The sequence below is a fragment of the Aspergillus sclerotioniger genome (genome assembly GCF_003184525.1).
Source record: "Aspergillus sclerotioniger CBS 115572 chromosome Unknown BO94scaffold_59, whole genome shotgun sequence".
In the NCBI taxonomy this organism is placed as follows: domain Eukaryota; kingdom Fungi; phylum Ascomycota; class Eurotiomycetes; order Eurotiales; family Aspergillaceae; genus Aspergillus; species Aspergillus sclerotioniger.
In genome coordinates, this window is record NW_020291049.1 from 56,702 (window position 1) to 67,990 (window position 11,289).

Sequence of the window (11,289 nt, forward strand, 5' to 3'; positions counted from 1 at the left end):
TGGTATAGGCATACTCATCATCTGAGACCGATACAGTGACTAGGTTAGGCTGTATACGTAGGTAATTATTTTACCACCGGTGGAAGCGATACTATGGGCTTAAATGACTTGAACTTATGTCGTTGTCTTCTCATTGTAACTTCCTTCTTGTCCATTTATGGTGTATCTAGTCTCACAGAAAATAAATTTTCAATCCCCTTGCCATGATCTACTCGGATCCGTGGGTCACACTACGTAAGGCCCCCGTCCTCGCACGACTCGAACCGAGGTCTAGACGTGTTTCGATAAGCAATGCTGTCCACGTGACCGTTGAGCTTCCCTGCGGCCACGCAGCTACCGCAATCATTGTGACATTCTGCTTATCCATCATCAACCGCGAACTGCTCCTTTGCAAAGAGTGTCTAACTTGATTTTCCAGTCCAATTTGTCTCCGTTCGAGCTCCACTCTGGCTGCATTTGCCGCGATACCTCACTATACATTTTCAAATGTTCCAAACTCTGCTACCATGATCTTTCGATGGCTCCTGCTGGTGAGCTGCCTCTTGTTGGCTCTCATACCCCATCAAATTGCCGCAAAGAAATACGATCAACCAAGCATCACAGCAACCCAGTTTGACCATGAACCCCTTGCTCTGTTCTATTTTGAGGATACGGAAACGGTCCTCACGAGTCTGAGAAATGGGGACTTTCTGCAGTCATTTGATGGAGGCAAGGAATGGGAAGTGGTCGAGAGCGAAGACGGTAGCATGAAACACCAGGTCCTGTTCATACGACAACACCCCTTCGACAAGAATAAGGCCTACGCCCTTGGCAATAATGGACGCCACTTGGTCACCACAGACCAAGCAAAATCATGGAGATTATTTGATATCGGTGACTTCCCGGCCATACAACATGCTCCTCTCGTTTTCCATGGATGGGACTCGAGCAAAGTCATATTCCAAAGCGAAGAATGTGCCGGGCTTTTCTGCATCGTGAGGTCGTACTATACGACAGATGATTTTAAAACGCTCAGGCTGTTGCGAGAGAGTGCTGCCGGATGCTCTTGGGCGGTAGGGCATCCTGACTTTGCCGAAGACTTGGATTCGCCCGAAAGGCTGAAGGACAGAACATTGTGTGTTGTTCCGGGCTTGAAGGTCCCCTTTGGACATGCGAACCGCTTGGTATACTCGGATGATTACTTTGTGAATAACATCGAGGGCACAGAGGCAAACCTACATGAGGGCCGACCAGTTTCTGGTGTGATCAGCACAGCCGCAGTCAAGAAGTTCATTGTGGCCGCAGTCAAATCAAAGGGAACCGAAGAACTTGCTTTGTTTGTGACGACAGACACGGACACCTGGCATAGAGCCGAATTTGATGGGCATCGAGTAGAGCAGGATGCCTACACGATGCTAGAGAGCACCAACTACAGCTTGCAGGTAGACGTCTTGACCAGCCCATCTAGCAGTATGGGCGTTCTTTTTACTTCCAATTCGAACGGTACTTTCTTCAGCCGCAATATTGAGCACACCAACCGCGATATGGAGGGCACCGTCGATTTCGAGAAGATTGCTGGCATCCAGGGCATAGTTATGGTCAACACCGTGAAGAACCCGAAAGAGGTCAAATCCGGATCCGAAAAAAAGATCATCAGTAGAATAAGTTTCGACGATGGTAGGAGCTTCCAACCTCTCAAGGTTGACGACAAGAATCTGCACCTACACTCGGTCACGACCTTCGCCAACATTGGTCGGGTATTTTCAAGCCCAGCACCAGGCCTAGTCATGGGTGTTGGCAATACGGGTGACCATCTCAAAAAGTACACTGATGGCGATCTCTATATTTCAGATGACGCTGGAGTCACTTGGCGCCATGCTCTTGATGGGCCGCATAAATATGAATTCGGCGACCAGGGGGCTGTTGTAGTTGCAATTAGTGACAACGGCAAATCTAACAAGATTAGTTTTTCCCTTGATCATGGCAAGGAATGGGAATCGGTGGAGATTGAGCATAAGATCTACCCTACGATGGTCACAACGACTCCGGACTCCACTAGCCTGAGGTTTATTCTTGTTGGGAAGCGAAACGAGGACAGCGGCCACGTTGTCTATGCCATCGATTTTAAGGGTCTGCACGAGCGGAAATGCGAAGAGGGTGATTTCGAGACGTGGCCCGCCAGGCTAGATGAGAATGGCGAGCCCGACTGCTTAATGGGCCACAAGCAATTCTTCCGTCGCAGGAAGGCGAATGCTGACTGTTTTGTGGATGAAGAGTTCAAGGATCCCCAGCCGATCCTGGAGCCATGCAAGTGTACAGCCGAAGATTTCGAGTGTGAACATAAGAACAGCGAGGATGGAAAAAGCTGTACCCCAGCCGTCTTGCCGATGCCTCCGGAAGGGAAATGCCAGAAGCCCACTGACACCTTTATGGGGCCGTCCGGTTGGAGACTGATACCTGGTGATACCTGTATCCGAGATGGCGGCAAGAATTTGGACGATGATATCGAGTGGTCCTGCAAGGATGCAGGGAGTGCGCCCACAGCTGGCAAGCTCAGCGTGGTAAAACAATTCTTCGATGCAAAACAATTCACTGCCTACTACTACCTGGAACGCCAGTCAAGCAGTTCTGGAAACGATGAGACTATTGTCATGCTCACCAGTGAGCATGCATTTTATGTATCGCATGATCATGGCAAAACATGGGAGCAGTCGCTGAAAGGCGAAACCGTCCGCAAAATTGTTCCTCACCCGCACAACAGTGATGGCGCTTTTCTCCTGACTGATGGTATGGAAGGCTTTTGGACAGTCGATCGCGCCCAATCGTTCAAGCCTTTCGAGGCACCAGCGCCCCCAACTCAGGAACGTCTCTCAACCCTTTCATTTCATCCCCAGTACAAAGACTGGTTGATCTGGACAGGGGCTGTGGACTGTGGATCTAATGACTGCCACTCCAATGCCTACCTCAGTAAAAACCGTGGGGAGAATTGGGAACTGCTTCGTCGCTATGTTCAAAAGTGTGAATTCGAAAGCAGGGAAAGCCGCACAGATAGCGTGAATCTCATCTTCTGCGAGCAATTTGAAAATGAGAACAGGAACAATCGGCTGCAACTTATATCTAGTGAGAACTGGTTCTCCGATTGGCATGTTCATTTCGAGGACGTCATCAGCTATGCTACAATGTCCGAATTCATTGTTGTGGCTTCGCGAAATACGGATAAGCCGGACTCTTTGGTGGCTAGCAGCAGTGTGGATGGTAGGACATTTGCAGAGGCACAATTCCCTCCAAATGTCAATGTTCCCGTTCAAACGGCCTATACTGTGCTTGAAAGTTCTACGCATGCGGTTTTCTTGCATGTTACCGTAAGCAATGCGGAAGGAGCTGAGTACGGATCTATTATCAAAAGCAACAGCAATGGCACATCCTATGTGCTCAGCCTCAGTGCGGTGAACCGAAACCACCGGGGGTATGTTGATTTTGAAAAGATACAGGGCATGGAAGGTGTGGCAGTTGCAAACGTCGTCAGTAACGTGGATGAACTGTCGGGCGGGAAAACGAAAAAGCTAAGGACGATGATTACTCACAATGACGGAGGGCGATGGACCTTACTTGCTCCTCCAACTAAAGATGCAGATGGCAAGAACTACGGGTGTTCTGTCAAAGAAGGGCAAGGCATTCCTGGCTGCTCGCTCCACCTCCATGGCTATACGGAACGCAGAGATGAACGGGACACATTCTCTTCCAGTTCAGCAATCGGTCTGATGATGGGGGTTGGCAATGTTGGTGACCATCTCGGTGGGGAAGAGGAGGCAGACACCTTCATTACTCAGGATGCTGGTTTCACCTGGAAGTCTGTCAAGAAGGGCAGATATATATGGGAGTTTGGTGATGCCGGGTCCGTGATTGTAATTGTGCCTGAGTCTAGGCCAACACAAACCCTATACTACAGCCTTGATGAGGGGAACACGTGGATAGACTTTGTCTTTTCAGATGTGGAAATGCAGATTGATGATATTTCCACGGTGCCGTCTGACACTTCCAAGAGCTTTCTCCTCTGGGGCAAAGAGTTGAAATCGGACTATCGAGACAAGCTCGCCACTGTCAGTGTTGACTTCAGTGGACTCCGTTCGACCTCATGCAAACTGGATGAGAGCAGAGCGGAGAGCCATGACTATTACATCTGGGAACCGAAGCATCCGTTTGTGAAGAATGGATGCTTGTTTGGCCATGTGGAGCAATACCACCGCAAGAAGCCTTCAGCTCAATGTTGGAACAACTGGCGTGAACCACATGTTCACAGCATCGGGAAGAATTGCACATGCACTTGGGCTGATTATGAATGGTGAGTGTTCTTTGTTCACCACTCATCCTTGATTGAGAGGTCTTTGAAATTTGGCAATGATACAGTGGCTGACTTGGGGCAGTGATTATAATTATGAACCTTTGAATGATGGCAGCTGTAGTCTTGTTCAAGGGCTTACTCCTCCCGACGCCATGGCTGTTTGCAAGGACGACCCTGATAGAATCGAGTATTGGGAGCCCACAGGATATCGCCGTCTCCCCCAATCAACCTGTGAGGGCGGAGATCAATTGGATCGTCTCAAATCCCAACCGTGTCCTAACAAAGAGGACGCGTATAAGAAGAAGCATGGTGTGAGCGGCGTTGGTCTGTTTTTCGCGATTTTCACCCCGATTGCTGTGGCTAGCGCCATCGGCTATGTTGTCTATACCAGGTGGGACGGCAAGTTTGGCCAAATTCGTCTTGGAGAGAATGTCGGCACTTCCCAGGGTATGCTATCGCGAGATTCTATGCTTCTCACAGTACCAGTTGCGATAATCGCGGGTGCAGTGGCCATCGCAAGGGCGCTTCCACTCTTGGTTGCAAGTCTCTGGCGAAGCGCTAGTGGCTATGTGCGTCTAGGACATAACAGGGGCTACTCAAGGCCGTATGCGTCTCGTGGATCTTTTGCCGCCCGACGCGGTGACTATACTGGTGTTGTTGATGACGAGGATGAGCTCCTTGGTGTTGAAGACCTTGAGGCGGACGAAGAAGACGAGCTATAGCTCGTTCCGCACCTTTTCGGCGAACTCTCATGTCGCACCTATGAGGTTATGTTATATCACGAGAATATTTATGTATTGGAATCTGCTTATATGTATACGCTGCTGGCGTTCCGCATCGATTGTTTGTTCCAACTTATCTAGTACACGCCTGTGAGGGGCAGTAGAGTAATTCGAGTCGAGTCGGGGATCCTCGGGGGGTTACAAAAGCCTAAGGCCAATGATAACTGATTCCGACCACCGAGAAAGTGTGAGGAAGTTAGCAAACAAAGTGATTCGTTATCGCTCCTTCTGCCAGTAAACAAGAGGATCGATCGTATTGGTGTTGGGCGCTTGATCAGACATTCCTTGCTGGCATACGGGCCACCCAATCCAGTTGCTGAGTATGTCATCTAGTTATGCAGAATGCTGACACTCGAAGCCAACAACCTGAATACACAATATACACATGGGCCTCATATAGACTAGGCATTGTGCTAAGAATGAAGAGAAACGCTATTCCTTATCTGGCCCCCGAGCCCTACCAATGACTACTTCCAACATACCACTAGCATGGGCAAGACTCGTGTGAACGCGCCCGCTCAGCCCTATAAACACACACATTCATCACCTCGGAGAACTATCGTATACTTCAAGTTGAACCAACAACAGAAAGGAGCATGTTGGGTAACTCTCATCTCGCTGAAACTGAATTTGACACGACACTGGAAGGGTTCCTGACAGCACCAGAATGGGGGAGAAAGAGATTGAATGTACGAGAATTAATTGTATCTGATTGTGACCCACTCCAGAGAGACGTGGCCCATTCATTATTCAACGGGAGAAATCTCCCGGGCCGAATGAGTGAGGAAGAAGCTGTACAAGAACAAGTCAGTCTATATATGCATGCAGGAGGATTTGAGAGAGTGGGTTGAATAAATACCTCGCCCATAGTGGTAAGAATATAGTCCCCTTCGCCGTCGTACATAAAGACGGGGAATGCTGGGGTTGTAAATTCACTCATGCTGGAGGAATACCCGAGAAAAGTCAGCCAGCCAAAACAACGGGGGTAAGATGCGTTATTTTCGGTAGCCAATAGTTAACTTTGGATACTTGTCATCTTTCTTTTAGATATTTGTGGAAGAAGAAAACCAAAAAGGGAAACCAAAGAAGGAAAACAAAGAAGGGGAACGTACAACTGTCTACACATGCCACATGGAGATGCACCAGGTTTGATATCCGAGGCAACCGCAATGGCTTTGAATTTCCGGTGCCCGGCCACCTGTATAGCAGTCCGATGAGTGAATTTCTGACTGATGACAGGTGCGAAGGAGGTGGATCCCGAGGCGAAGGTGGGAGGAATGAGGGAGAGACATAAGGGATGAGTACAGAGGACAAAGTGAGAGGGATATTCGTTGTTAATGTTGTTGTTCCTGTTGACAGCTTACAATGGCGTTTCCAAATGCTACTCTCTCGGCGCATGTTCCAACGGGATAAGAGGCATTTTCAATATTAGCGCCCTGGACGTATTCACCTGACTCGGTCAGAATGCATGCGCCAACACGGAACTTCGAGTAAGGACCTGTCGAATAGTTAATTTTAGAGACGCTGGATCTATTCGCTGGACTGGCTCGGAACGAAAGGTGTCAGATGCGTTTGTGAACTTACAGTATGCAGTGGCCTTGGCAGAGATGGCCTTGGAGGAAAGGGTCTCGAGCTCTTGGGCCGAGAGATGGTCGGCGGTAGATGCCATGATGTTTCAACAAATGGCTGGATAGGGGTGAGGAAGAGCGGGAAATGGGACAGGTAGCTAGCTGGTAGATATACGGAAGTGTAAGGTCATCTGGACCGGGGAAGTCCGTGGTTTGCACCCCGCTCTTATCATCATTGATACCTTTACCCCTCAGTGACTCAGGAGAATGGTGATAGTTTATCAACACAATCAACAGGCGTTCAATATCCACCCAAATATCTAATCTATGTGCTTTTCTGGATATGTGTATCTGTACCCATCTGACTCCCAAGTTTACCCATGATGTCATCACTAATAACCGTAAAATGCCTCTTCGGTCCCGAGGCGGACATATAAACAAAGAAAAAACTAACACAGTGGGAAAAATAATGTCATGAACATGAAAGAAAAATTAGACAACAAGGTACAAACAAATCAACTCCGTTTTTTTCTCATCTGCACCAATACCAGATTGATGTTTTCAGAGAGAGTTGGAATCTAACTCTAACATGGCTATAGGTATCATACGAAGCGCCCCAACCGGAAAATTTTGGAACGAAAAGAAATCATCAAGGATCGGCAAAGGAGATAGAGGAAAATATGAGAGGAAGGGCGTAATGGGGCTAAAAGGGAAAGAGAATGCGCGGTCGGACAAAGCGGGAGATACTTAGGGTATCAGAACATTCAGGCAAAATGATTCCGTAGACCCTCATAGACAGTGAAGATGAATGCTGAGCTGGGGGCAGACCGAGCGCAGGTAATACCGCAGCCCCGATACAAGCCCCCTATCCCTTGCTGCCTCCACAAAGCTTTGGCGACACCCCAGAATGTCTGACGTTTGCCATTGTAAGCTGCTTGGGTGACGTCCTCGGTCTGCATGCGCGACTTGATCGTATCGGCAGGGTAGAACAGGAAGTTGTAGCTTACACCTGCCGCTGCACCCGCAATCATCTTCTGGTGAATTGGAATGGCATCAGACACTGCTTCATCCTGGCTGGCATCTGTAGGTGGGGCACGGGATGCGCGAAACAGTGCAGATACTCCTTCGTAGCCACCAAACCATGCAGCGCCACCACCAGTCTCGCGGATCAGCGTTCCCATTTGCCCCCGCCAGAAGCCCAGAATACCATCTTGACGAAAAATGGATACCATCAGAGCCAAAGGCCCGGGCGCCTTTGCGCCAGACGCATGGGGAACCTGCATCTTGCATTTGATGAGCTCGACAGGCGTGAGCGCAAGAGAAGTAATGGACCCAGATGCGGCGCCGCTGAATACCAATGCGGGGAACGGTAAGGTGTCGGTTGGGGAGTAGATAGTGGCCCTCAAGACGTCTTGCATAATGCGGTAGCTGAAGAACAAGCAGCTGTTCTCTATGGCAGCACCTGCCATGGGAGCACTGATGCCTCGGTAGAGCCCGCGTAGCCCATCCGCCTGGAAAGATTGACGGAAACAATCCAAAGGACCTTTGTATCTGAGGGGAAGATGATCCGGTTGCGATTGGAGACGCACTTTAACAGTATCGAAAGGGTACTCGATCACTTTCCCTGCCATTCCTGCGACCTAGAGATTTTGAATGTTAGCGAAGTCCGCCACTACGTGGCTGGGTACGACGGCATGACTTACCGATCCGAACACAATATCTTTGAAGGCCTCGAGGCCCTGGTTGGGCGGGAGTGTAGGAAGCTCCATTGGTATATCATCATTGATTGCTATCGCATGTTCGGCAGCCGCCATCAGGGAAAGAAAGGTGAGCAGTTGAGCCCTCGGAGCACGATCTTCTGGGGAGGATGCAGGAAGAAAGAAGGTTGAGGGGAGAGGTAAGTCCTATCGAGTGAGCATTGTAGATTCTCGCAAGCTGGTCGAGGAAAGAAAGGTCGTGGAGAGTATTTAAAGACTTCGGGGTGAGGGGCGGTGTGTCGACGAGGGGTTTTCCTTGAGGTGTGCCCGAACCACGCGCAGTAAAATCAGAAGTGAACGACCATCGCTTGCCAGTAGGTAGAAACACGAGCCCAAAGGGCCAAGGGGGCAGGGGAACACGGAAGATGGACGATGAGTGGGGGGTAGACCTCGCGGCGGTTGGTTGCGACTAGAGCAGCTAGCCCAGTGTGATCCGTAAGACTCCTCACCCGCCGACAAATCCCTCATGTTCTGATGCCAGACGGGTCCTCGGGGTACCACTTCTGCCGAGATCCGGTTATCTGATCGGTCTAAGATAACTTTTTCCTCAAAACTCGAAGGCCCCAAAAAAAAGGGCAGCGGAGAGCTAAGAAGATTCTATCGATCATCCGCTGGGGTCGTCTTTCCTTTCCTTCTCTTCTTCCCATCCCCCCATCTGTTCGACCAGCTTGTTTGACCGTCTGCGTGCTCCCCCACCATCTCGGTCCGACCATGTCTTCCGCGCCTTCAGTTTCTGCACCCGTAAAGGGCATGCGGAAAAATGGTATGAAATTGGCTACCCCACTTTTTTTCCCTTGTCTTCGAAAATAACTGTTGCTAATGCTTTTCGCTTGTCGGACCCGCAGGGAAAAACTGGCATGATTCCAAGAAGCCGTTCCGCCCTACTGCGGGCATGACCTCCTACGCTAAGCGACTAGAAACCCGCAAGCACCAAGAAGCCGTGAAGGAGCATGAGAAGGAACTGAAGGAGGAGAAGGAGGCAGAGAGAAAGGTGGGATCAGCCCGCGACATATCTTAAGAAGGAACTCCTTTGTCTTTGCTGACAATCATCCAGGCGCATATTCAAAGAATTAAGGATCGTCGAGCCGCGAAGGAGGAGAAGGAACGCTATGAGAAGATGGCAGAGAAAATGCATCGCAAGCGAGTCGAGCGCCTGAAGCGGCGGGAGAAGCGTAACAAGTTGCTGAACTCTTGATTGCAGTCAAGCTCTTGGATGCTGTTGACATGATCTCACCCTATTTTCCTTTCCCCTTCTTGTCTCCCCTGCTGCCCTATTCTTTCTGCATCTTAAGTGAGTGGCGGATGCAACCCCCGCGCCAAAATTCTTTTGCATTGTTTATATTTTCCCCTTGTTGTTGTCCTTTTTACCGGGATTGGGCATTATGGCCGATCGCAGGCTGTCGTTTCTCTATGGACGAGAGGAGTTTACTGGCGACTGTGGAGTTGGGAATCGACTTTCCAAATCAGTATATACAATGAATGAATGTACCGGATCAATGATTCTATTTCCCCAACTTGCCCTTTATTGTGCAGGATAGTTCCTCTCACAAGTAAACTGCACACCAGTGTCACCAAGGAAAACCCACCAACACATGATCTTTTTTTTTTTTTTTTTTTTTTTTTTTTTTTTCAATATTTTATATTCTCGTGTAATCAATCTACGGAGTACTATGTAGTATATCCGATGCCGGCTAATTGTTGGCACAATCAGGGGCCGATTGAAGGCATTGGCCAACGCATGGATCAGCGCTTGGCATCACCTTCACCACGTTTTGTCTCATATTGGCTACCTAGGGGGGTCATATGAATAATGAACATCATTTTCAATCAGACCATCCAGGTTGACAAGCACATCGAGAAGGGCTATCTATCGGGTCGGGCGCGACAAATAGTGGAGAGTTAGCTCACTTGTCTGGATCCTCCGTGCCCGCTATGCTCTCCCAACCGTCCAAACAACTGGCCGCTCCTTACCCACCGGCCCATGGCTCTGGAACCGCAAGGAGCCAGAAACCAGCACCACCCATTTCTCAGCCCCCCAACGCCAACGACCAGACCTCTACCGGCAGCTTTCAACCCGGCTATGACCACCATGGTCGTGAGGTGTCTCAACCCCCCAGCTCACTCAGTGTTACTGGAGAGAAGCAGCAGCAGCACCACCACCACCTGTCCTTCGATGTTCCCCGCCTAGATCGGGTGAAGTCCAAATCACGTCAGAAGCACAAACACAAGTACAGTAAATCTAGTGACAAGCGTCTTCCACGAAGGATGAATAATATCGCCTCATCTGCTGGCGCCAGAGGCCTTTTGCCAACATGGTCCGGCAGTAAAGAAAAGGACAACGACGGAGATGATGGTTTACTTAGACCGATAACGCAAGAGACAACCTGGTCACGCTGGGGCTCGGAGTCGACGGCGGCCTTGAGCTCTGGGAGCAGAAAGGGCAGTTTGTTTGATGGTATCGACCAGGGCAACAAGCTCGGCCCGATTAAACGTCATGAAATCAGGTCGATGGAAGACCTGGAACAGGTGAGGAGTAAACGGAAGCAGGGGGAGGAGTAAGTCAATGGTTCTTCGTTCATCCATGGGCTGGTTTTGACTGGTTGTTAGATTTTTACGGTCTGCCCTGTCACTGATCGGGACCCTCGCAACGGATATCACCCGTAGACTGGATTACACGTACTATAACCTGCTGGAGAAGCTTGCCGCCTTGAACTCGACCATTGCCTCTTTCCAAGAGCTCTCTAATTCCACTACCGCCCTCTTTGACGACTTCCAGCGAGAAACATCGGGCTTGGACCAAGAAATACGGAAGCAGGTGGGAGAACTCAAGGAGTTTCAGCCCCAGTTGGAGAGAATCAAGG

General features: G+C 49.7%; 5 protein-coding genes across 5 annotated transcripts; 3 read left to right on the forward strand and 2 right to left on the reverse strand.

The window, feature by feature from the left end:
* Positions 1-367: 367 nt before the first annotated feature.
* Positions 368-5,351, forward strand: BO94DRAFT_629279 (vacuolar protein sorting/targeting protein 10). Its single transcript, XM_025617544.1, has 2 exons — positions 368-4,321; positions 4,404-5,351. The coding sequence occupies exons 1-2, from the start codon at positions 507-509 to the stop codon at positions 5,041-5,043; spliced, it is 4,455 nt and encodes a 1,484-aa protein (XP_025461412.1). The 5' UTR covers positions 368-506; the 3' UTR covers positions 5,044-5,351.
* A 174-nt stretch (positions 5,352-5,525) lies between these two features.
* BO94DRAFT_340102 (cytidine deaminase) lies at positions 5,526-6,884 on the reverse strand. Its single transcript, XM_025607033.1, has 5 exons — positions 6,688-6,884; positions 6,468-6,601; positions 6,216-6,301; positions 5,963-6,044; positions 5,526-5,895 (listed from the first exon to the last, which is right to left on the reverse strand). The coding sequence occupies exons 1-5, from the start codon at positions 6,770-6,772 to the stop codon at positions 5,854-5,856; spliced, it is 429 nt and encodes a 142-aa protein (XP_025461413.1). The 5' UTR covers positions 6,773-6,884; the 3' UTR covers positions 5,526-5,853.
* Positions 6,885-7,435: 551 nt separating this feature from the next.
* Positions 7,436-8,485, reverse strand: amcA (putative mitochondrial ornithine carrier protein AmcA/Ort1; the record flags this gene model as incomplete). Its single annotated transcript, XM_025608782.1, has 2 exons — positions 7,436-8,311; positions 8,375-8,485. The coding sequence occupies 2 exons, from the start codon at positions 8,483-8,485 to the stop codon at positions 7,436-7,438; spliced, it is 987 nt and encodes a 328-aa protein (XP_025461414.1).
* A 441-nt stretch (positions 8,486-8,926) lies between these two features.
* On the forward strand, positions 8,927-9,935 carry BO94DRAFT_540869 (CGR1 family protein). Its single transcript, XM_025613008.1, has 3 exons — positions 8,927-9,191; positions 9,274-9,419; positions 9,483-9,935. The coding sequence occupies exons 1-3, from the start codon at positions 9,140-9,142 to the stop codon at positions 9,621-9,623; spliced, it is 339 nt and encodes a 112-aa protein (XP_025461415.1). The 5' UTR covers positions 8,927-9,139; the 3' UTR covers positions 9,624-9,935.
* A 139-nt stretch (positions 9,936-10,074) lies between these two features.
* BO94DRAFT_340486 (uncharacterized protein) lies at positions 10,075-11,289 on the forward strand (the record flags this gene model as incomplete). Its single annotated transcript, XM_025607034.1, has 2 exons — positions 10,075-10,983; positions 11,036-11,289. Coding segments are annotated over exons 1-2 (877 nt in total), but the record flags the coding sequence as incomplete, so codon positions are not given.

Coding starts and splice junctions, on each gene's coding strand:
- BO94DRAFT_629279 (XM_025617544.1), top strand. CDS start 507: ATGATCTTTCGATGGCTCCTGCTGGTGAGCTGCCTCTTGTTGGCTCTC. Junction 4,322..4,403: donor ACTTGGGCTGATTATGAATG/GTGAGTGTTCTT, acceptor GACTTGGGGCAG/TGATTATAATTATGAACCTT.
- BO94DRAFT_340102 (XM_025607033.1), bottom strand. CDS start 6,772: ATGGCATCTACCGCCGACCATCTCTCGGCCCAAGAGCTCGAGACCCTT. Junction 6,602..6,687: donor TGCCAAGGCCACTGCATACT/GTAAGTTCACAA, acceptor ACTATTCGACAG/GTCCTTACTCGAAGTTCCGT. Junction 6,302..6,467: donor TAGCATTTGGAAACGCCATT/GTAAGCTGTCAA, acceptor ACTGCTATACAG/GTGGCCGGGCACCGGAAATT.
- BO94DRAFT_540869 (XM_025613008.1), top strand. CDS start 9,140: ATGTCTTCCGCGCCTTCAGTTTCTGCACCCGTAAAGGGCATGCGGAAA. Junction 9,192..9,273: donor AAAGGGCATGCGGAAAAATG/GTATGAAATTGG, acceptor TCGGACCCGCAG/GGAAAAACTGGCATGATTCC. Junction 9,420..9,482: donor AGAAGGAGGCAGAGAGAAAG/GTGGGATCAGCC, acceptor ACAATCATCCAG/GCGCATATTCAAAGAATTAA.